General features: G+C 44.1%; 1 protein-coding gene across 4 annotated transcripts in view; it reads left to right on the top strand.

The window, feature by feature from the left end:
* Positions 1-23,518, top strand: part of EPB41L4A (erythrocyte membrane protein band 4.1 like 4A) — a 222,493-nt gene that overhangs the window by 122,002 nt on the left and 76,973 nt on the right. For all 4 annotated transcript variants that reach the window (XM_073344691.1, XM_073344692.1, XM_073344693.1 and 1 more), the window contains one exon: positions 22,546-22,637. In XM_073344691.1, the coding sequence (XP_073200792.1) occupies positions 22,546-22,637 (92 nt within the window). The remainder of the gene's footprint in view (positions 1-22,545; positions 22,638-23,518) is intronic.

Raw genomic sequence — 23,518 nt, 5'->3', positions numbered from 1 at the left:
CCCAACTAAAACCTCTCCAACGCATCATCAAGGATCTACAACTTATCCTGAAGGACGACCCATCACTCTCACAGATCTTGGGAGACAGGCCAGTCCTTGCTTACAGACAGCCCCCCAACCTGAAGCAAATACTCACCAGCAACCACATACCACACAACAGAACCACTAACCCAGGAACCTATCCTTGCAACAAAGCCCGTTGCCAACTGTGTCCACATATCTATTCAGGGGACACCATCATAGGGCCTAATCACATCAGCCAGACCATCAGAGGCTCATTCACCTGCACATCTACCAATGTGATATATGCCATCATGTGCCAGCAATGCCCCTCTGCCATGTACATTGGTCAAACTGGACAGTCTCTACGTAAAAGAATAAATGGACACAAATCAGATGTCAAGAATTATAACATTCAAAAACCAGTCGGAGAACACTTCAATCTCTCTGGTCATTCGATTACAGACATAAAAGTCACAATATTACAACAAAAAGACTTCAAGAACAGACTCCAATGAGAGACTGCTGAATTGGAATTAATTTGCAAACTGGATACAATTAACTTAGGTTTGAATAGAGACTGGGAGTGGATGGGTCATTACACAAAGTAAAACTATTTCCCCATGTTTATTCCCCCCCCCCGCCTCCCCCCTCCCGTTCCTCAGACGTTCTTGTCAACTGCTGGAAATGGCCCACCTTGATTATCACTACAAAAGGTTTTCTCTCTTCCCCCCCCCCCAGCCCCCGCTCTCCTGCTGGTATTAGCTCAGCTTAAGTGATCACTCTCCTTACAGTGTGTATGATAACACCCATTGTTTCATGTTCTCTGTGTATATATATCTCCCCACTGTATTTTCCACTGCATGCATCCGATGAAGTGAGCTGTAGCTCACGAAAGCTTATGCTCAAATAAATTTGTTAGTCTCTAAGGTGCCACAAGTACTCCTTTTCTTTTTGCGAATACAGACTAACACGGCTGCTACTCCTGAAACATATGGTTTTTTGTTACTACAAAGGAGATTGGTTGATGAAATAGATAATTGTGTCAGTTGTCTTATCTTTCTGATTCTATATCATCATAATGCTGATTTATGCAGTTACACACACAGATAAGCAGAGCTGGCCAGTGTGGCTTGCCTGCTCCTAAATTCCAACATCATATTATTATAGGATATTCCCAAATTTCTTTTATTCCCTTTATATCCTGGAATAAATGCCAGCACCATGTCATATCACAGGAAAACTGAGACAAGAATTTGCAATATGATATGGGTGCAAAAAATGCCATTTCTGCATTGTGCTACATTCTGGGAGACATCCTACCCTGGAGGAGGAAGGGACTATTCCTTCTCCTTACAGATATAGTGTGACCACACCTGGAATATTGCATTCATTCCCAGGCACCTCAATTACCAGAAAGATACTGACAATTAGCATTAGCATTATAGGTACAGTAATTTCAGTCTGCTTTTCTAAAACGTTCAAGCAAACAAACCATATGAACTCTGGGTTAGTACTCTCTTGACAGCTGCTTTTCCTTTTCGGACTAGGGAATGTATGGGTGTGTGCATGGTGGTGTCTGCGGGTGTTCATACTGGATCCTCGAAACACAAATTGAAGTGATATGCCTAAAACACAAATGCGAACAAGGAATGGTGATAATTGGATGTTTTTATGCTCTTATACAGTCTAAGAAATGATGAAATTTTACAGCCAAATGCTGAAGTGTGTGAAATAATGGGGAGTTCTACATTAGCATCGAATCCTGAAACCCCTTACTTGAGTATCAGTTCAGTTCATTGTGGCTACTCACATAAACGAGGATTCATCACATGAATAAGGGTTTGCAGGATAAGGCTCTAACTTATCAGTCATGAATTATTGCCTAAGTGAATGAATGGGCTAAGAATGTTGATAGTACAAACAACACCATCACAAATGGTGCATTGTAGGACCAGATCAACTGTCTATTTGAGTCAATGGAAAGACTTCCATTGACTTTACAGGGCTTTGGATCAGGCCCATAGTGAACTGAGACCCCAATTCAGCAACAAACACATGCCTAACTTTAAACATTTGAATTACCATAGACAATATTCCTGACTTATTTAGGTTCAGTATTTTGTCTGTTTACTTCTCAAATGATACATTGAGGCACAACACTGTGACTATCAGTACTTGTAATCATGAATGCATACCTCATGGGGCTCCTCACACGCTTCATTGGATATGTGCTTAAATACCTTGCTTGCTGAATGGCTGCCTTGGATTTCTTTTTTTAAGTTGCTGTAGTCTGTTTTGTGAACAGAGAAGTTCAGTCTTGGAGCCACCAGTTTTGCACCTTTCACAAACACTATGTTAATTTTTTTTATTAAAAATAAAGAAAAAATTTAAATTGTTGCCAGAATATTGACATAAATACAGAGTTAAAAGTAATTGGTGCTGATTCTTTGTCTCTAGATTTTGTGGGTTTTTTTTTTTTGAGAGATGGATGTTAATTAAATGGAGCTCTCTTAACTCCCCTTGACAGAACGATGATGATGGCGAAATTCTACAAATGAGAATTTCCTGTCTCTTAGGTAGGACTTTACAGCATAGGGGATTCTCATAGACTTTAAGGCCAGAAGGGACCATTGTGATCATCTAGTTTGACCTCCTGCACATTGCAGCTGCAGAATTTCACTCACCCTCTACTGTAATAGACCCCTAACCTCTGCTTCAGTTACTGAAGTACCCAAATCATGATTAAAGACTTCAAGTTACAGAGACTCCACCATTTACACTAGTTTAAACCAGCAGGTGACCCATGCCCCATGCTGCAGAGGAAGGTGAAAAAAAACAAACAGGATTTCTGCCAGTCTGACCTGGGGGAAATTCCTTCCTGACCCCAAATATGGCAATCAGTTGAACCCTGAGCATATTGGAAGTCCCACCAGTCAGACACCTTGGCAAGATTTCTCTGGAGTAACTCAGAGCCCTCCCCATCTACTGCTCCATCTCTGGCTGTTGGGGATTTTTGCTAGTAGCAAAAAGAAAAGGAGTACTTGTGGCACCTTAGAGACTAACCAATTTATTTGAGCATAAGCTTTCGTGAGCTACAGCTCACTTCATTGAATAAATTGGTTAGTCTCTAAGGTCCCACAAGTACTCCTTTTCTTTTTGTGAATACAGACTAACACGGCTGCTGCTCTGAAACCTTGCTAGTAGCAGTTGCAGATGGGCCACGTGGCATTGTAGTCACTCTCATCATGCCATCCCCTCCATAAATGTATCAAGCTCCATCTTGAAGCCAGTTAGGTTTTTTGACCCTGCTGTTTCCCTTGGAAGGCTGATCCAGAACTTCACTCCTCCGATGGTTAGAAACCTTCATCTAATTTCAAGCCTAAAATTGTTGATGGCCAGTTTATATCCATTTGTGTTTGTGTCATCATTGGCACTTAACTTAAATAACTCCTCTCCCTCCCTGGTGTTTATCTCTCTGATGTATTATTAGAGAGCAACCATATCTCCCCTCAGCCTTTGTTTTGTTAGGTTAAACAAGCCAGCCCCCTTGAGTCTCCTCTCATAAGGTAGGTTTTTCATTCTTCTGATCATCCTAGTAGCTCTTCTCTGCACCTCTTCCAGTTTGAATTCATCTTTTTAAATGGGGGAGACCGGAATTGCACATAGTATTCCAGCTGAGGTCTCACCAGTGCCTTGTATGAGTGCAGTAACACTTCCTTATCTCTACTGGAAATACCTTGTCTGATGCATCCTAGGATTGCTTTAGCCTTTTTCATGGCCAAATCATTTTGGCAGCTCATAGTTATCCTGTGATCAACCAATACCCCCAGATCTTTCTCCTCGTCTGTTGCTTCCAACTGATAAGTCCCCAGCTCATAGCAAAAATTCTTGTTATTAGTCCCCTAAGTGCATGACCTTGCACTTTGCACTATTAGATTTCATCCCATTTCTATTGTCTTGTATTATATTCCTGTCCTCCTCCGTATTGGCAATAACTCCCAACTTTATGTCATCTGCAAATTTTATTAGCATGCTCCCACTTCTTGTGCCAAAGTCATGAATTAAAATGTTAAATAAGATTGGTCCCAAGACTGATCCCTGAGGAACTCCTTCAGTAACCTCCCTCCAGACTGACAGTTCACCTTTCAGTATGACTCCTTGTAGTCTCCCTTTAACCAGTTCCTTATCCACCTTTCTATTTTCACATTAATCCCCATCTTCTCCAATTTAACTAATAATTTCCCATGTTAAACTGTATCAAATACCCTACTGAAATCCAGGCAGATTAGAGCTACTGCATTTCCTTTGTCTAAAAAATCAGTTATCTTCTCAAGACGATGATAAGGTTCGTCTGGCACAATCTACCTTTTGTAAAACCATTTTCTATTTTGTTCCCATTACTGTTTGATGATGTAGTCCATAATGAAGTAAATGAATTAATGCCCTATAATAATAATAACAACAAACTGTTCTTGAATATATTAAATGCTTTATGTAGAACACAGTTTTAGTATCACAGTGGAAAGTCTGTAAACATAGTTATAATTTTAGGCTTTAATTTATATTTTCAACTATTGGCAGATGTAAATTAAAAGCAATCAAACCCACTTTTCACAGATATACCAATGTAGGGAGAATAGTCTCTTTGTTGCTTTTAGTACTTCGTGCAGTGGTGCTGCATGTTAACAGTTACTTAATGGAAAGCCTTGCTTGTTTTCAGTTTCTCCTTAAGGCAAATGAAAATTAAGGTTGAGATTTTCAGAGCTGCCTAAAGGATTTGGATGCCCAATTCCCATTAAAATTAGTGGACATTAAAATTAATGGAAATGGACATCTAAATCCCTAGATGGATTGACAGATTTCAGCCCAAATATACAGAGCACTGTCCTCAGGCTGGTTAAAGATTACAATATGGAGTTTTTGTGTCAGGGAAAATTATTTATCATTGATGCTAGTGAGCCTGTTTACATCATTTGGCTTTTCATAAACTCAGTGTTTCAACAAGCACAAAATATTTACTGTTGCTGCATTTATAATGAAATTAAGAGCTTCACCTTCTCTGTCTCTTATACTGAGATCTGTAGTGCTTCAGCAGTTCTCTTCCCTGAAAACCACTTGTATAATTATGACTTGTTTGTTCTATTTCTGTAAACCCATTTCTGCTGTGTACTAATATTACTATAAGGTAATTGGATTTAATGTACACCTAATTTATATCCTGTATCTTTTAATTTTTTTCTCCATTACACTTTCTCCATTATTTTTTCTCGTGCTTTTAAAAAATGGCAAAAATAGTATTTCACTGTCTCTGGCTTACCATTGCATAAGAGACCAATTACTTTGATCAGCTGGCAGAAATTTTCTTGCAGTGACGTTAGTCACTGGATCAATATAACATTGTCCCTCAACTTGAACTATGCTCAGAAGTAAGAGCATGTGTTAAGCATTCCATGAAAGCTTTAAATAGCAGCGTGAAGGAGTGAGCCTTTCCCATTTATAGATTGCAAAGAAAAAGTCTCTAGGTAAGACAAATAAAGTTAAGACAAAAAGAAAAGGAGTACTTGTGGCACCTTAGAGACTAACCAATTTATTTGAGCATAAGCTTTCGTGAGCTACAGCTCACTTCATCGGATGCATACTGTGGATCCGATGAAGTGAGCTGTAGCTCACGAAAGCTTATGCTCAAATAAATTGGTTAGTCTCTAAAGTGCCACAAGTACTCCTTTTCTTTTTGTGAATACAGACTAACACGGCTGTTACTCTGAAACCTGTCATTATGCAAAGTTAAGACAAATTCTGATGATAAACAAGTATATTTTGGTTGAGCTCCCCTTGGGAAAACTACAGGGTCTGATTGTTGCTGTGTGCAATCCTCATTAGGGTAAATGTCAGCTGTGTGCACTTTTGTTGAAATTCACCCAGGAACATAGATGGACACAAAAAGTCCCCCAGTGCAGCAGAATCATTGTGGTTACACTCCATGTGAATGGGTAACTGTTCAGTGGGTGCACAGAGGACACTGCAATTCCTGAATGTGACAGAACTGGGTTCCACACTAGTGATGCATAGGCCACTACAGAAAGGGGCTGAAGGAATGGGCCAAGGAATGGAAAAAGATTGTGGTTACATGTATCCAGTGGGCATGTATTTTTGCCAGCAAGTTAAAGAAGTATGGGCTGGATGAATGGACTGTAAGGTGGATAGACAGCTGGCTAGATCGTCGGGCTCAACAGGTAGTGATCAATGGCTCCATATCTAGTTGGCAGCCGGTATTAAGTGGAGTGCCCCAAGCGTCGTTCCTGGGGCTGGTTTTGTTCAATATCTTCATTAATGATCTGGGGGATGGTGTGGATTGCACCCTCAGCAAGTCTGCAGACTACACTAAATTGGGAGGAGAGGTAGATCCGCTGGAGGGTAAGGGTAGGATACAGAGGGACCTAGACAAATTAGAGGATTGGGCCAAAAGAAATCTGATGAGGTTCAACAAGGACAAATGCAGAGTCCTGCAGTTAAGGACAGAAGAATCCCATGCACTGCTACAGACTAGGGACCGAGTGGCTAGGAGCAATTCTGCAGACAAGGACTTAGGGTTACAGTGGACGAGAAGCTGGATATGAGTCAACAGTGTGCCCTTGTTGCCAAGAAGGCTAACGGCATTTTGGGCTGTATAAGTAGAGGCATTGCCAGCAGATCGAGGGACATGATCATTCCCCTCTATTTGGCTTTGGTGAGGCCTCATCTGGAGTACTGTGTCCAATTTTGGGCCCCACACTACAAAAAGGATGTGGAAAAATTGGAAAGAGTCTAGCAGAGGGCAACAAAAATGATTAGGGGGCTGGAGCACATGACTTATGAGGAGAAGCTGACGGAACTGGGATTATTTAGTCTGCAGAAGAGAAGAATGAGTTGGGATTTGATAGCTGCTTTCAACTACCTGAAAGGGGGTTCCAAAGAGGATGGATCTAGGCTGTTCTTGGATGTACCAGATGACAGAACAAGGAGTAATGGTCTCAAGTTGCAGTGGGGGAGGTTTAGGTTGGATATTAGGAAAAACTTTTTCACTAGGAGGGTGGTGAAGCGCTGGAATGGATTACCTGGGGACGTGGTGGAATCTTCTTCCTTAGAGGTTTTTAAGGTCATAGAATCATAGAATCATAGAATATCAGGGTTGGAAGGGACCCCAGAAGGTCATCTAGTCCAACCCCCTGCTCAAAGCAGGACCAATTCCCAGTTAAATCATCCCAGCCAGGGCTTTGTCAAGCCTGACCTTAAAAACCTCTAAGGAAGGAGATTCTACCACCTCCCTAGGTAACGCATTCCAGTGTTTCACCACCCTCTTAGTGAAAAAGTTTTTCCTAATATCCAATCTAAACCTCCCCCACTGCAACTTGAGACCATTACTCCTCATTCTGTCGTCTGCTACCATTGAGAACAGTTTAGAGCCATCCTCTTTGGAACCCCCTTTCAGGTAGTTGAAAGCAGCTATCAAATCCCCCCTCATTCTTCTCTTCTGCAGGCTAAACAATCCCAGCTCCCTCAGCCTCTCCTCATAAGTCACGTGTTCCAGACCCCTAATAATTTTTGTTGCCCTTCGCTGGACTCTCTCCAATTTATCCACATCCTTCTTGAAGTGTGGGGCCCAAAACTGGACACAGTACTCCAGATGAGGCCTCACCAATGTCGAATAGAGGGGAACGATCACGTCCCTCGATCTGCTGGCAATGCCCCTACTTATACATCCCAAAATGCCATTGGCCTTCTTGGCAACAAGGGCACACTGCTGACTCATATCCAGCTTCTCGTCCACTGTCACCCCTAGGTCCTTTTCCGCAGAACTGCTGCCTAGCCATTCGGTCCCTAGTCTGTAGCTGTGCATTGGGTTCTTCCGTCCTAAGTGCAGGACCCTGCACTTATCCTTATTGAACCTCATCAGATTTCTTTTGGCCCAATCCTCCAATTTGTCTAGGTCCTTCTGTATCCTATCCCTCCCCTCCAGCATATCTACCACTCCTCCCAGTTTAGTATCATCCGCAAATTTGCTGAGACTGCAATCCACACCATCCTCCAGATCATTTATGAAGATATTGAACAAAACCGGCCCCAGGACCGACCCCTGGGGCACTCCACTTGACACCGGCTGCCAACTAGGCATGGAGCCATTGATCACTACCCGTTGAGCCCGACAATCTAGCCAGCTTTCTACCCATCTTATAGTGCATTCATCCAGCCCATACTTCCTTAACTTGCTGACAAGAATACTGTGGGAGACCGTGTCAAAAGCTTTGCTAAAGTCAAGAAACAATACATCCACTGCTTTCCCTTCATCCACAGAACCAGTAATCTCATCATAAAAGGCGATTAGATTAGTCAGGCATGACCTTCCCTTGGTGAATCCATGCTGGCTGTTCCTGATCACTTTCCTCTCATGCAAGTGCTTCAGGATTGATTCTTTGAGGACCTGCTCCATGATTTTTCCAGGGACTGAGGTGAGGCTGACTGGCCTGTAGTTCCCAGGATCCTCCTTCTTCCCTTTTTTAAAGATTGGCACTACATTAGCCTTTTTCCAGTCATCCAGGACTTCCCCGGTTCGCCACGAGTTTTCAAAGATAATGGCCAATGGCTCTGCAATCACAGCCGCCAATTCCTTCAGCACTCTCGGATGCAACTCGTCCGGCCCCATGGACTTGTGCACGTCCAGCTTTTCTAAATAGTCCCTAACCACCTCTATCTCCACAGAGGGCTGGCCATCTCTTCCCAATTTTGTGATTCCCAGCGCAGCAGTCTGGGAGCTGACCTTGTTAGTGAAAACAGAGGCAAAAAAAGCATTGAGTACATTAGCTTTTTCCACATCCTCTGTCACTAGGTTGCCTCCCTCATTCAGTAAGGGGCCCACACTTTCCTTGGCTTTCTTCTTGTTGCCAACATACCTGAAGAAACCCTTCTTGTTACTCTTGACATCTCTGGCTAGCTGCAGCTCCTGGTGCGATTTGGCCCTCCTGATATCATTCCTACATGCCCGAGCAATATTTTTATACTCTTCCCTTTATACTCTTTGTCAGGCTTGACAAAGACTTGGCTGGGATGATTTTGTTGGAGATTGGTCCCTTCCAACCCTGATATTCTATGATTCATGGCAAATAATGTTTTTAGACCAGCGTGCAGGAATCTTAGACTCTGGGACGGCAACTGCAAAGAGAGTATGTATCTGCTCTGGCCAGGTTGGGATGTTTGTTCAGTATACATACACCCCAGCTTTGTTCTTTCTTCCAACCGCTTTTATTTGGGTGTGGTATGTGGGAGTGGCTTGTGTATTTGAGTGAATTAAATCCACTTACAGGAGAAGGTACCCTTAAATCTTGACTGTAGCAGGTCTTTGACAGGTTCTATGAATAGTGCATGTGAGAAGTATTTATACATGCAGAATATCTTACTATACTTTTTCACTATTTCCCTTCTTGAAACTAGAGCTGTGCAGAGGATGGAAATTCCATTTTGCAAAGGAATTTTGAAATTTTGATTAGTTTTTAATCCGAACGAAATCTGAAAATATCCAAATTCTCTGCAAAAGAAAATTCTGAAAAAAACCCATTGTTTCAGATTGATCAAAATGTTTTGTTTTGAGAAAATTGAAACATTTTATTTTATTCTAATTTTTTGTTGCATTATAATATAACCCACAATTTAAAACAAACAAAACAAAGTCATTTCAAAATGAAAACTCAAAATGTTTCATACTGACAATGTGAAAGAAAATGTAGACTCAAATGAAGTAAAAATCTTAAATGAATCCACCTGTTCCATAGAATCTCTATGGATAGTAATTCCATGCTCTAACAAGAATATAACAGTAGGGATCTATTATTGATCACCTGACCAGGACAGTGATAGTGACTATGAAATGCTAAGGGAGATTAGAGAGGCTATCAAAATAAAAAACTTGGTAATAGTGGGGGATTTCAATTATCCCGATATTGACTGGGTACATGTCACCTCAGGATGAAATGCAGAGACAAAATTTCTCGATACTTTAAATGACTGCTTCTTGGAGCAGCTGGTACAGGAACCCACAAGGAGAGAGGCAATTCTCAGTTTAGTCCTGAGTGGAGCACAGGATCTGGTCCCAGGGGTAACTACAATAGCACCGCTTGGAAATAGTGATAATAAAAAATAACATTTAACATTCCTGTGGTGGGAAGAACATCTCAGCAGCCCAACACTGTGGCATTTAATTTCAGAAAGGGGAACTATGCAAAAATGAGAAGGTTAGTTAAACAGAAATTAAAAGGTACAGTGACTAGAGTGAAATGCCTGCAAGCTGCATGGACACTTTTCAAAGACACCATAATAGAGGCTCAACATAAATGTATACCCCAAATTAAAAAGCACAGTAAAAGATCTAAAAAAGAGCCACCGTGGCTTAATAACTATGTAAAAGAAGCAGTGAGAGATAAAAAGGCATCTTTTAAAAAGTGGAAGTCAAATCCTAGTGAGGTAAATAGAAAGGAGCATAAACACTGTCAAATTAAGTGTAAAAATGTAATAAAGCCAAAAAGGAGTTTGAAGAACAGCTAGCCAAAAACTCAAAAGGTAATAAAATGGTTTTTAAGTACATCAGAAGCAGGAAGCCTGCTATACAACCAGTGGGGCCCCTGGATGATCGAGATACAAAAGGAGCACTTAAAGACAATAAAGTCATTGCAGAGAAACTAAATGAATTATTTGATTCAGTCTTCATGGCTGAGGATGTTAGGGAGATTCCCAAACCTGAGCTGTCCTTTGTAGGTGATAAATCTGAGAAATTGTCACAGTTTGAAGTGTCATTAGAGGAGGTTTTGGAATTAATTGATAAACGTAACAGTAACATGTCACCGGGACCAGATGGCATTCACCCAAGAGTTCTGAAAGAACTCAAATGTGAAATTGTGGAACTATTAGCTATGGTTTGTAACCTGTCCTTTAAATCAGCTTTTGTACCCAATGACTGGAAGATAGCTAATGTAACGCCAATATTTAAAAAGGGCTCTAGAGGTGATCCCGACAATTACAGACTGGTAAGTCTAACGTCAGTACCAGGAAAATTAGTTGAAACAATAGTTAAGAATAAAATTGTCAGACACATAGAAGAACATAAATTGTTGGGCAAAAGTCAACATGATTTCTGTAAAGGGAAATCATGTCTTAGTAATTTATTAGAGTTCTTTGAAGGGGTCAGACCCTATGGGACTGGGGGGATCCAGTGGACATAGTGTGCTTAGATTTCCAGAAAGCCTTTGACAAGGTCCCTCACCAAAGACTCTTACATAAATTAAGTTGTCATGGGATAAGAGGGAAGAGCCTTACATGGATTGAGAACTGGTTAAAAGGCAGGGAACAAAGGGTAGGAATAAATGGTAAATTTTCAGTATGGAGAGGGATAACTAGTGGTGTTCCCCGAAGGTCAGTCCTAGGACCAGTCCTATTCAACTTATTCGTAAATGATCTGGAGAAAGGGGTAAATAGTGAGGTGGCAAAGTTTGCAGACGATACTAAACTGCTAAAGATCGTTAAGACCAAAGGAGACTGTGAAGAACTTCATCTCTTTTCTGCCTCATCTGTGGCATAAAAGAGACAGAACCAGGGCAGAATATCTGGCCTTCTCACGCTAGCTGCAAATTTAACTTAAAATCCTATCCAAAAAAATAGAGCAATTTGTTCATGTTACTTAAGAATTACAAACAGTGGGTCAGTTTACACTCATTGAAACCAATGGGGTGGTATGAGTGTAAACAAGTGCAGAGAATTTGATCCACTAACTACAGAGTTTTGTGCTTGTCTTTTTTTCCCCGCGTACCCACTCAACTATCTGCTAGTTGTAGCAGTAAGAGTTGTGTAGTGGTTAATAGGTGAGTCACCACTAAACAGCCTTCTGTTTAAAGTGCAATGGAATAAAATTCCTTGGCAAACCTGAAGGGGTGGCTTATTTTTCAGGTTTATTTTTTAGCCTTTTGTTAGTTATTGTTTAGTAAAGTTTTTGTATTGTTTCTTTACGAGGCTAAGGTATTTAAAATCTTGAAGTGCTTATGTAGTAATAGCACAGGTTTATTATTATTTTGCTACTTGAGTTGTATGATGTACTTTAAGATAATTATCTTCTTGACTGTAGAGATGACGTGACCTTGTGTGACCCATAATACAGTCTCGATTGCATAAGCTGGGATTGGTATGCATTAGGTAAATGTATTAAAAAAAAACAAAACCCTTAAGAACATTTTCTGTTGGAGGAAACAAATGATAATCTCCAGATATGTGTCTAACTTGGCAAAGAATAATGTTTTGCTCTCAGCTACTGCTTCCAAATATGTATATTCTGCTATTGTTCATCTTACTGAAGCAGAGTGGCAATGTATATGTGGCCAGATCTTCACCTGTACTGAGTTTACACTCTATTCATCTCACAAGAGTGGGGAGAAGGAGAAGTTGCTGTAAATCACTTTTCTGCTTCTATTAACCTGGTCTGGCTGGGGGCCAAAATAGTCCCTGTCATAAATTAGTGTAGCCTAAGGGTTACTATATGTTATGTTGACTGCCACAGTCCCATAGGGTCTGACCAGTCTGTCAATTTATACCAGCTGAGACTCTGGTCTATACATTTTAATGTAGATGCAGTCATAACATCCTAAAATCTGCTTCTCTTGTTTCACTTTTAAAAAAAAAACTTGACATTAAAAATGTGATTAAAAATCCTAGCTCTGGATTTGTCATACACAGTAAGAGTGAATTGTATTTTGCAGTAGGTGGAATCTTGCTCCTGATTGCCAGAGATTCACATGTTGCATGATTCTCCTATTGTATGTCCAGCACGGTAGATTTGGAATTCAATAGCCCCCAGACCCCAGCAATATCTGAGATTGTGTTTTTTTATTAATTGAAGCTATATATTGTTGCAAATTAGGGTGACCAGATAGCAAGTGTGAAAAATCGGGATGGGAGTGGGGGGGTAATAAGAGCCTATATAAGAAAAAGCCCCAAATATTGTGATTGTCCCTATAAAATCAGGACATCTGGTCAGCCTATTGCAAATATAAGTATCATCTATACTCTGCAGCAAATCAGTCTCTTTAGATGAAAGAGTTGCATCTCCCAGTTTCCAGTACTTGCAATGGTGATGATTCCTATTGCAGGCCCCTCTTTTGCTGTAATGTCTTTAGGAAAAAAGGTCCTTCTGGGTAAAGCCTGCAGCTTATCTGGGGACATATTCAGTCTTTGGTAATTTCACCTCAATATCCCAGCCATCGGTGTAATCTTCTGCAGTGGAAAAATATAAATAAAATCTCTACAAGAATGAAGTGGCTCGGGTATATCCCTTATGTTTTTGTCATTGTGAGAGAATGAAACATTAGTTAATTATTCCAATCATCGGTGTAACCCCCCATTATTATTATTGTTTATTGCTTGTTTCATGTTTGAAGGAAGGCTTTCAAGCAAGTAATTTGTAACTTTCATGAACTGCCCAACAGCATTTAATAAGGGATGTAATCAATTTATTTGTTAGGAGTGAGATTTTGGATTCTGGGGAATGCACTAGATTAGTTCATGATTTACAGGTTTGTTTGCAAATCATAGTTGTTTTAAATGAAAAATGTGAGAAACCTGAATGGCCTCTACATGCACGCACACACATCATGCCGTATGTGCAGGCATCCATTTTATAAAACCAGCTACTAAAAATGGTAGAATTCCATTTATAAACACTTGTATATGTTATCAGATTATTGAGGAAACTCTTTTAGGACCTGAGTCTGTCACTCATACTGAGCGATAATTTACTACATGAATAATCCCAAGAAATCAGTGGGACTACTCAGGTAGTAAGGTACTATGTACTCAGGCTATGTCTACACTATGAAATTAGGTCGAATTTATAGAAGTCAATTTTTTAGGAATCGATTTTATACAGTTGATTGTGTGTGTCTCTGCTGATGAGATCTGCACTCACCTGTAGCTTGCCACGCTGGCCAAACAGGAAATGAGTTTCAAAAGTTCATGGGCCTTTTCCTGTCTACCTGGTCAGTGCATCTGAACTGAGAGCGCTGTCCAGAGCGGTCACAATGGAGCACTCTTGAATAGCTCCCGGAGGCCAATACCATCGAATTGCGACCACACTACCCCAAAATTCGACCCGGCAAGGTCGATTTCAGCGCTAATCCCCTCGTCGGGGGAGGAGTACATAAATAGATTTTAACAGCCCTTTAAGTCAAAGTAAATGGCTTCGTTGTGTGGACGGGTGCAGGGTTAAATCGATCTAACGCTGCTAAATGTGACCTAAACTCGTAGTGTAGACCAGGGCTTAGTGTAACAGTGACAGAACTAGGCCCTTAATAAGTTAACTGGATGACCGATAGAGTTTAAGGTTATTCATTTTGAGTCTTGAATTTTATAGTTTGTTGAAAAAGATCAGTATAATCCTGGAAGGCTTATTTTAATGTCAGTAGACAAGATCTTCAAACATGAGTGTCTAAAGGTAGGTTTCTTATTCTGAGTTTAGAGAGACAAGGTGGGTGAGGTAGTATCTTTTATTGGACCAACTTGTGTTGGTGAGACAAGCTTTTGAGCTTACATAGAGCTCTTCTTAAGGCATAGGCAGCGAGTTATATGGGCCCGTGGTGCCTTGGCATCAGCAATATTCAGAGCCCAGTGGCTCAGCTCCACCAATATTTGGGGCTGGGTGTCCCAGCCGCCACCCTGCACCTCCTACGAGTGTCCCCCGGCCTCCCCTTGCTGCCCCCATGCACGGGAGCAGAGGGTCCCTGCCTCTGCTGTGCAGCTCCATGCTGCCTCCCTGCAGCAACTTCTGCTTCAGAGACCTGGTGCCCCCCCTCCCCGCCCCAATCTCAACTGCCAGGGCAGACTGACTCTGAGCCTGCCCTTCCATCTCAGAACCTTCCCTTTTCCGGCGGGACCCTCCACCAGCACAGGAGGCCCCGCCGGCCACAGTCACCGCTCCTGCCCCATGCTGGGCAAGGATGCAGCCCCATCCCTCTCCCCCAGTGAGGCTACAGTCAGGGGCAACAGCAGGGGAGGAGGTGCATGCAGCACCCCCTGGCACCCACCATGTGGGAGGCGAGGGAGATTCCTGGACCTGAGGGAGGCCCTAGGAGCACATGCAGTGACAGTGGTGGGGGTGAGTGTGCTGCTGGGGGGGCAGGAAAGAGGGGTTCCTCCCCCAGAGCTCGCTGCTGCCAGCAGAGAAAGGGCTGGGGGGAGTCCTCCACTCTGGCCCCTGTCCCAGAGCAGCCTGCCTACACCCCAAACTCATCCCCAGCCCTGCCCCACCCCCGAACCCACACCCCCAGAGCCCTCACCCCCCACACACACACCCTCTACCCTAGCCCTGAGCCTCTCCAACACCACAAACCCCTCATCTCCAATCCCAGTTAGAGCCTCATCTCCCTGCACTCCAACCCTCTGCCCCAGCCCTGAGCCTCTCTAACACCCCAAACCCCCCAGTGCCAGACAGAGCCCTCACCCCCCACACTCCTACTCTCACCCTGAGCTCCTCCCACACCCCAAACCCCTCATCTGCAGCCATACCCCACAGCCCTCACCCCTGCACTCCCTCCCTTTGCACCCCCTCCTATCCCCAAACTCCCTCCCAGAGCCTGCACCCCAATCCCCTGCCCCAGCCTAGGGCCTGCACCCCAGACCTCCTCCCCCACCCAAACTCCCTCCCAGAGCCTTGGGCAGGTGGTGGGCGGAGTTTGGCGGGGCAGGTTCTGGGCACCACCAAAAATTGTGCAAACCTGCCACCCCTGTCTTAAGGATCTTCTTCAGGACCTGAAGAAAGAGCTCTGTGTAAGCTCAAAAGTTTGTCTTTCTCACCAACAGAAGTTGGTCCAAATAAAAGATATTACCTCACCCGCCTTGTCTCTCTAATATCCTGGGACCAACACAGCTGTAACAACGCTGCATACAACAATTGAGTTTAGGCACTTTGGCCTGATTTGCAAAGATGCTTAAATATGGATTTAGTTCTTAGGGTATGTCTACACTACGGAATAAGGTCGAATTTATAGAAGTCGTTTTTTTAGAAATCGGTTTTATGTATTCGAGTGTGTGTGTCCCCACAGAAAATGCTCTAAGTGCATTAACTCGGCGGAGTGCTTCCACAGTACCGAGGCTAGAGTCGACTTCCGGAGCATTGCACTGTGGATAGCTATCCCACAGTTCCCGCAGTCTCCGCTGCCCATTGGAATTCTGGGTTGAGATCCCAATGCCTGATGGGGCTAAAACATTGTCGCGGGTGGTTCTGGGTACATATCGTCAGGCCCCCGTTCCCTCCCTCCCTCCGTGAAAGCAAGGGCAGACAATCGTTTCGCGCCTTTTTTCCTGAGTTACCTGTGCAGACACCATACCACGGCAAGCATGGAGCCCACTCAGGTAACCGTCACCCTATGTCTCCTGGGTGCTGGCAGACGCAGTACGGCATTGCTACACAGTAGCAGCAACCCATTGCCTTCTGGCAGCAGACGGTACAATACGACTGGTAGCCGTTCTCGTCGTGTCCGAGGTGCTCCTGGCCATGTCGGCTGGGAGTGCCTGGGCAGACATGGGCGCAGGGACTAAATTTGGAGTGACTTGACCAGGTCATTCTCTTTAGTCGTGCAGTCAGTCCTATTGAACCGTCTTATAGTGAGCAGACAGGCGATACGGATTGCTAGCAGTCGTACTGTACCATCTTCTGCCAGGCAGGCAAGAGATGAGGATGGCTAGCAGTCGTACTGTACCATCTTCTGCCGAACAGCCATGAGATGTGGATGGCATGCAGTCCTTCTGCACCGTCTGCTGCCAGCCAAAGATGTAAAAGATCGATGGAGTGGATCAAAACAAGAAATAGACCAGATTTGTTTTGTATTCATTTGCTTTTCCCCCTCCCCCGTCTAGGGGACTCATTCCTCTAGGTCACATTGCAGTCACTCACAGAGAAGGTGCAGCGAGGTAAATCTAGCCATGTATCAATCAGAGGCCAGGCTCACCTCCTTGTTCCAATAAGAACAATAACTTAGGTGCACCATTTCTTATTGGAACCCTCCGTGAAGTCCTGCCTGAAATACTCCTTGATGTAAAGCCACCCCCTTTGTTGATTTTAGCTCCCTGAAGCCAACCCTGTAAGCCATGTCGTCAGTCGCCCCTCCCTCCGTCAGAGCAACGGCAGACAATCGTTCTGCGCCTTTTTTCTGTGTGGACGCCATACCAAAGCAAGCATGGAGGCCGCTCAGCTCACTTTGGAAATTAGGAGCACATTAAACACCACACGCATTATCCAGCAGTATATGCAGCACCAGAACCTGGCAAAGCGATACCGGGCGAGGAGGCGACGTCAGCGCAGTCACGTGAGTGATCAGGACATGGACACAGATTTCTCTGAAAGCATGGGCCCTGCCAATGCATGCATCATGGTGCTAATGGGGCAGGTTCATGCTGTGGAACGCCGATTCTGGGCTCGGGAAACAAGCACAGACTGGTGGGACCGCATAGTGTTGCAGATCTGGGACGATTCCCAGTGGCTGCGAAACTTTCACATGCGTAAGGGCACTTCCATAGAACTTTGTGACTTGCTTTCCCCTGCGCTGAGGCGCATGAATACCAAGATGAGAGCAGCCCTCACAGTCGAGAAGTGAATGGCAATAGCCCTGTGGAAGCTTGCAACGCCAGACAGCTACCGGTCAGTTGGGAATCAATTTGGAGTGGGCAAATCTACTGTTGGGGCTGCTGTGATGCAGGTAGCTCACGCAATCAAAGATCTGCTGATATCAAGGGTAGTGACCCTGGGAAATGTGCAGGTCATAGTGGATGGCTTTGCTGCAATGGGATTCCCTAACTGTGGTGGGGCCATAGACGGAACCCATATCCCTATCTTGGCACCGGAGCACCAAGCCGGCGAGTACATAAACCGCAAGGGGTACTTTTCAATAGTGCTGCAAGCTCTGATGGATCACAAGGGACGTTTCACCAACATCAACGTGGGATGGCTGGGAAAGGTACATGATGCTTGCATCTTCAGGAACTCTGGTCTGTTTCAAAAGCTGCAGGAAGGGACTTTCTTCCCAGACCAGAAAATAGCCGTTGGGGATGTTGAAATGCCTATAGTTATCCTTGGGGACCCAGCCTACCCCTTAATGCCATGGCTCATGAAGCCATACACAGGCAGCCTGGACAGTAGTCAGGAGCTGTTCAACTACAGGCTGAGCAAGTGCAGAATGGTGGTAGAATGTGCATTTGGACGTTTAAAGGCGCGCTGGCGCAGTTTACTGACTCGCTTAGACCTCAGCGAAACCAATATTCCCACTGTTATTACTGCTTGCTGTGTGCTCCACAATATCTGTGAGAGTAAGGGGGAGACGTTTATGGCGGGGTGGGAGGTTGAGGCAAATCGCCTGGCTGCTGGTTACGCGCAGCCAGACACCAGGGCGGTTAGAAGAGCACAGGAGGGCGCGGTACGCATCAGAGAAGCTTTGAAAACCAGTTTCATGACTGGCCAGGCTACAGTGTGAAAGTTCTGTTTGTTTCTCCTTGATGAAACCCCCCCGCCCCTTGGTTCACTCTACTTCCCTGTAAGCTAACCACCCTCCCCTTCTCCCTTCAATCACCGCTTGCAGAGGAAATAAAGTCATTGTTGCTTCACATCCATGCATTCTTTATGCATTCATCACACAAATAGGGGGATGACTACCAAGGTAGCCCAGGAGGGGTGGTGGAGGAGGGAAGGAAAATGCCACACAGCACTGTAAAAGCTTACAACTTTAAAATTTATTGAATGCCAGCCTTCTTTTTTTTGGGCAATCCTCTGTGGCGGAGTGGCTGGTTGGCCGGTGGCCCCCCCACCGCGTTCTTGGGCGTCTGGGTGTGGAGGCTATGGAACTTGGGGAGGAGGGCGGTTGGTTACAGAGGGGCTGTAGTGGCAGTCTGCGCTCCAGCTGCCTTTGCGGCAGCTCAACCATACACTGGAGCATACTGGTTTGGTCCTGCAGCAGCCTCAGCATTGAATCCTGCCTCCTCTCATCACGCTGCCGCCACATTTGAGCTTCAGCCCTGTCTTCAGCCCGCCACTTACTCTCTTCAGCCCGCCATTTACTCTCTTCAGCCCGCCACCTCTCCTCCCGGTCATTTTGTGCTTTCCTGCACTCTGACATTATTTGTCTCCACGCATTCGTCTGTGCTCTGTCAGTGTGGGAGGACAGCATGAGCTCGGAGAACATTTCATCGCGAGTGCATTTTTTTTTCTTTCTAAGTTTCTCTAGCCTCTGGGAAGGAGAAGATCCTGTGATCATTGAAACGCATGCAGCTGGTGGAGAAAAAAAAGGGACAGCGGTATTTAAAAAGACACATTTTATAAAACAGTGGCTACACTCTTTCAGGGTAAACCTTGCTGTTAACATTACATACATAGCACATGTGCTTTTGTTACAAGGTCGCATTTTGCCTCTCCCCACCGCGTGGCTACCCCCTCAACCTTCCCCCCTCCCTGTGGCTAATAGCGGGGAACATTTCTGTTTAGCCACAGGCAAACAGCCCAGCAGGAATGGGCTCCTCTGAGTGTGGCATGAAGAAAAGCACTCTATTTCAACCAGGTGACCATGAATTATATCTCGCTCTCCTGAGGATAACACAGAGAGATAAAGAATGGATGTTGTTTGAACGCCAGCAAACATACACTGCAATGCTTTGTTGTACAATGATTCCCGAGTACGTGTTACTGGCCTGGAGTGGTAAAGTGTCCTACCATGAAGGATGCAATAAGGCTGCCCTCCCCAGAAACCTTTTGCAAAGGCTTTGGGAGTACATCCATGAGAGCCGCGAATGCTAGGGCAAAGTAATCCTTTCACATGCTTGCTTTTAAACCATGTATAGTATTTTAAAAGGTACACTCACCAGAGGTTCCTTCTCCGCCTGCTGGGTCCAGGAGGCAGCCTTGGGTGGGTTCGGGGGGTACTGGCTCCAGGTCCAGGGTGAGAAGCTGTTCCTGGCTGTCAGGAAAACCGGTTTCTCCGCTTGCTTGCTGTGAGCTATCTACAACCTTCTCCTCCTCCTCATCTTCTTCGTCCCCAAAACCTGCTTCCGTATTGCCTCCATCTCCATTGAAGGAGTCAAACAACACGGCTGGGGTAGTGGTGGCTGAACCCCCTAAAATGGCATGCAGCTCATCACAGAAGTGGCATGTTTGGGGCTCTGACCCGGAGTGGCCGTTCGCCTCTCTGGTTTTCTGGTCGGCTTGCCTCAGCTCCTTCAGTTTCACGCGGCACTGCTTCGGATCCCTGTTATGGCCTCTGTCCTTCATGCCCTGGGAGATTTTGACAAAGGTTTTGGCATTTTGAAAACTGGAACAGAGTTCTGATAGCACGGATTCCTCTCCCCATTCAGCGATCAGATCCCGTACCTCCCGTTCGGTCCATGCTGGAGCTCTTTTGCGATTCTGGGACTCCATCATGGTCACCTCTGCTGATGAGCTCTGCATGGTCACCTGCAGCTTGCCACGCTGGCCAAACAGGAAATGAGATTCAAAAGTTCGCGGTTCTTTTCCTGTCTACCTGGCCAGTGCATCTGACTTGAGAGTGCTGTCCAGAGCAGTCACAATGGAGCACTCTGGGATAGCTCCCGGAGGCCAATACCGTCAAATTGTGTCCACAGTAGCCCAAATTTGAGCCGGCAAGGCCGATTTAAGCGCTAATCCACTTGTTGGGGTGGAGTAAGGAAATCGATTTTAAGAGCCCTTTAAGTCGAAATAAAGGGCTTCATCGTGTGGACAGGTGCAGGTTTACATCGATTTAATGCTGCTAAATTCGACCTAAAGTCCTAGTGTAGACCAGGGCTCAGGATCAGTGCTTATTTGTAATGAAAGAGGTGCCGGGGCTCAAGCAATTAGGTTCCGGGGCTCAAGCAATTTTTTTACTTTCATAACTCAGGCAACAAGCACAGAGATTCCGGGGCGATGAACTGCCATGCCTAGTGGTGCAAGCCCTGGCACAAGTAGAGCGCTGCTTAGGATCTTGGCTTTAGGTGTGCATATTTTGAAAATCTTGGCCTAGGCAGACAGCATTACAAAAAGGGGCAATTTTTTCCTCCTAAATCCTATCTTCTAGCTAGCTAGCCACTTAATGTTGAAATTCCTTTTGTGCCAGATATGCACAGTTGATTCATTTGCTGAACATGCTACTGTACATACCAATTTATTTCATAGGCTGGGTTATGAATGCAGTCTATCAGAAAGGAAATTTATATCTCAGTTTAGAATCACTTTATTAGACAATGGAGTTCCCATTGTATGCGTAGTGAAGGTTGGTATTAGCAGTAACACACACAAGCCATGGTCTGCACAGACGGCACAGATTTGTGATTTCTTGCAAAACAAAATATCAAAAAATATATACGAGGTGCGTGGTCCACTTCCACCTATTGTAACATGTATCCCAGGAACGATGTTTCAGTAAGCAAAGAAAATAAAAAAAATACAGACCTGATCATCCTTTCAATCCTTTGTTGACACCACTTCATTTGAGGTATTTTATGATTTGTAAATTTCTTTTCTCCTCCTCCTCCTTCATCATCATATGTCTTCTTTATACCATGTATGGCAATGATGGTAGAAACTGATAGCAATCTCCCATCTGACTGATTTCCATCTGTCTCTAGCTAGTTCAGTTTTGAGCATTCATTTTTCATCTTTCTGCTTGTAGAAGCCTTCCCAAAGTTGCTATCTTCCAAGATTTTCTGTCTCCTGCTCCCTTTCCCACATATTTCAAATCATTGCATTCTATAGTTAGTTAATTTTCTTCCTGTTCTCTCTTTCTTTGTGTCACTTCTTCCAGTTGTCTTCTTGATTTCCAGTTTTACTCCCCCCACCTTTTTGTGTCCTTTTGCTTTGCTTTAGTCCACCCCACCTGCCTTATTCTTACCGTCCTTTATGTTTTTTCTCTGGTCCCTGTTGTTCTTTCCTCTGTGCATTAGTAAATAAAGCCTTTACAAGATCCTAGTCACAGACTTGCATATAGTTTTACTAATGTCATTTGCCCAGGACCTGGTTGTTTATAAGTATTATGTTATAAATGTTACTTACTTGTACTATCTGAAATTTCAGATACATTGAGTTTTGTAATCTCACACAAATTTTAATGTAATAAAATGAAAAAGTATTTTGGGAGGAAATGTGTGCTTTTGATTGGCCTTTTAAGGTGTGGTTTGAGAAACCATCACTAATAGAATATATGAAAAAATATGGGTTTTTGCTAGTAAAATACTTGTCAGTAATATAATACATAAAACCAGAAGTGACAAAATATTTTAAGGACCTACCATTCTTTTCTTCCTTCAGTTTCTGTGATTCTGTTTTAAGGGCCTGCTTCGCCTCTCACATACGCCAGTAAGTCGTTGTTGACCTCAGTGAAGTTTCTCCTGATTTACACTGGTATAAGGGAGAGGAGAACCAGGCGCCACATGTGTAGCTCGGCAAGTAAAAATCCACTCCATAGGAAGAATCTTTCATAGTAATGTTGTCTCTTTTTATTTCAGTGCAATGAAACATCCTTCTTTTTTGAAGCACGTAACAAAACCACATGCAAACATCTTTGGAAATGCTGTGTCGAGCACCATACGTTCTTTAGGTGAGTGGAGGTAAAGTTATTAAGATTTTACTATGTTATGACAACAGAAGATAAATGTGCTGGTTGAGATTCTTGCTGCACCTCTCAGAAGGATAGCACAAACTCACAGCACAGGGGGTGATGGGTTAGGGTGGCCTTAAGCCACTCTCGTGCCCTCTTGATTCTAGGCTCCTCTCTGAGCCATGCCCTACCCAAGTCTCTTTCCAGGCATAGTTTTATTCTTCTTCTATAGAATGTATGCAAAAACATCAAACACAAAAAGCATTTCCTCTTTTCACCTTGGGCTGTCGCTCCTAGAGGCTTTTCCCTTTGACTCTCACAGTGCTGAAAAGAGGATACACCCTTCCTTCCAATCTCCCTGCTTCAAGGCCTACTGCAGAAGCCAACCTCCCTCCTGTAGTTCCCACTCAACTGACCTCTCTCAGCCCCTCTATAAGGCACACCTGAACCCCTGCTCCCTGGCCCCTTCCCCATCTGGGTCTGATAAATTGAACAGAGCAGGTTGGCCTCAGGTGTCCTGGCCCTCAGAGGGACAAGCTACCCTGTTGCACGGCATGACTGCGTACAGCAAATCCTGAGATGTATGTATGCATCTTCAAATGATATGGGCATGTCCCTGTGCAAAGCAAGTTTCAGTTGGAAGCAAATTTGTTCAGTTGTGTTATAAACCCTTGTAAAAGTCCTGCCCTGATAATATTGCAACACTGACATGCCCTCAACAATGGGCACAATGCTCCCTTAGATGCGTTCTCAGAATGTAAAGATGAGGAAACTCCATGACTTCACACACTCAGAATTTATTCACCATTCTTTCATGGGATAGAAGTTCGCAGGGTTTGTCCCACCACCAAAGAAGTGGCAAGGTCTTTGGACCTCCAAAA

Source organism: Lepidochelys kempii, chromosome 5 (assembly GCF_965140265.1).
Source record: "Lepidochelys kempii isolate rLepKem1 chromosome 5, rLepKem1.hap2, whole genome shotgun sequence".
In the NCBI taxonomy this organism is placed as follows: Eukaryota; Metazoa; Chordata; order Testudines; family Cheloniidae; genus Lepidochelys; species Lepidochelys kempii.
Note: the sequence above shows the minus strand (reverse complement) of the source record. Positions and strands in the feature narration are given on the sequence as shown.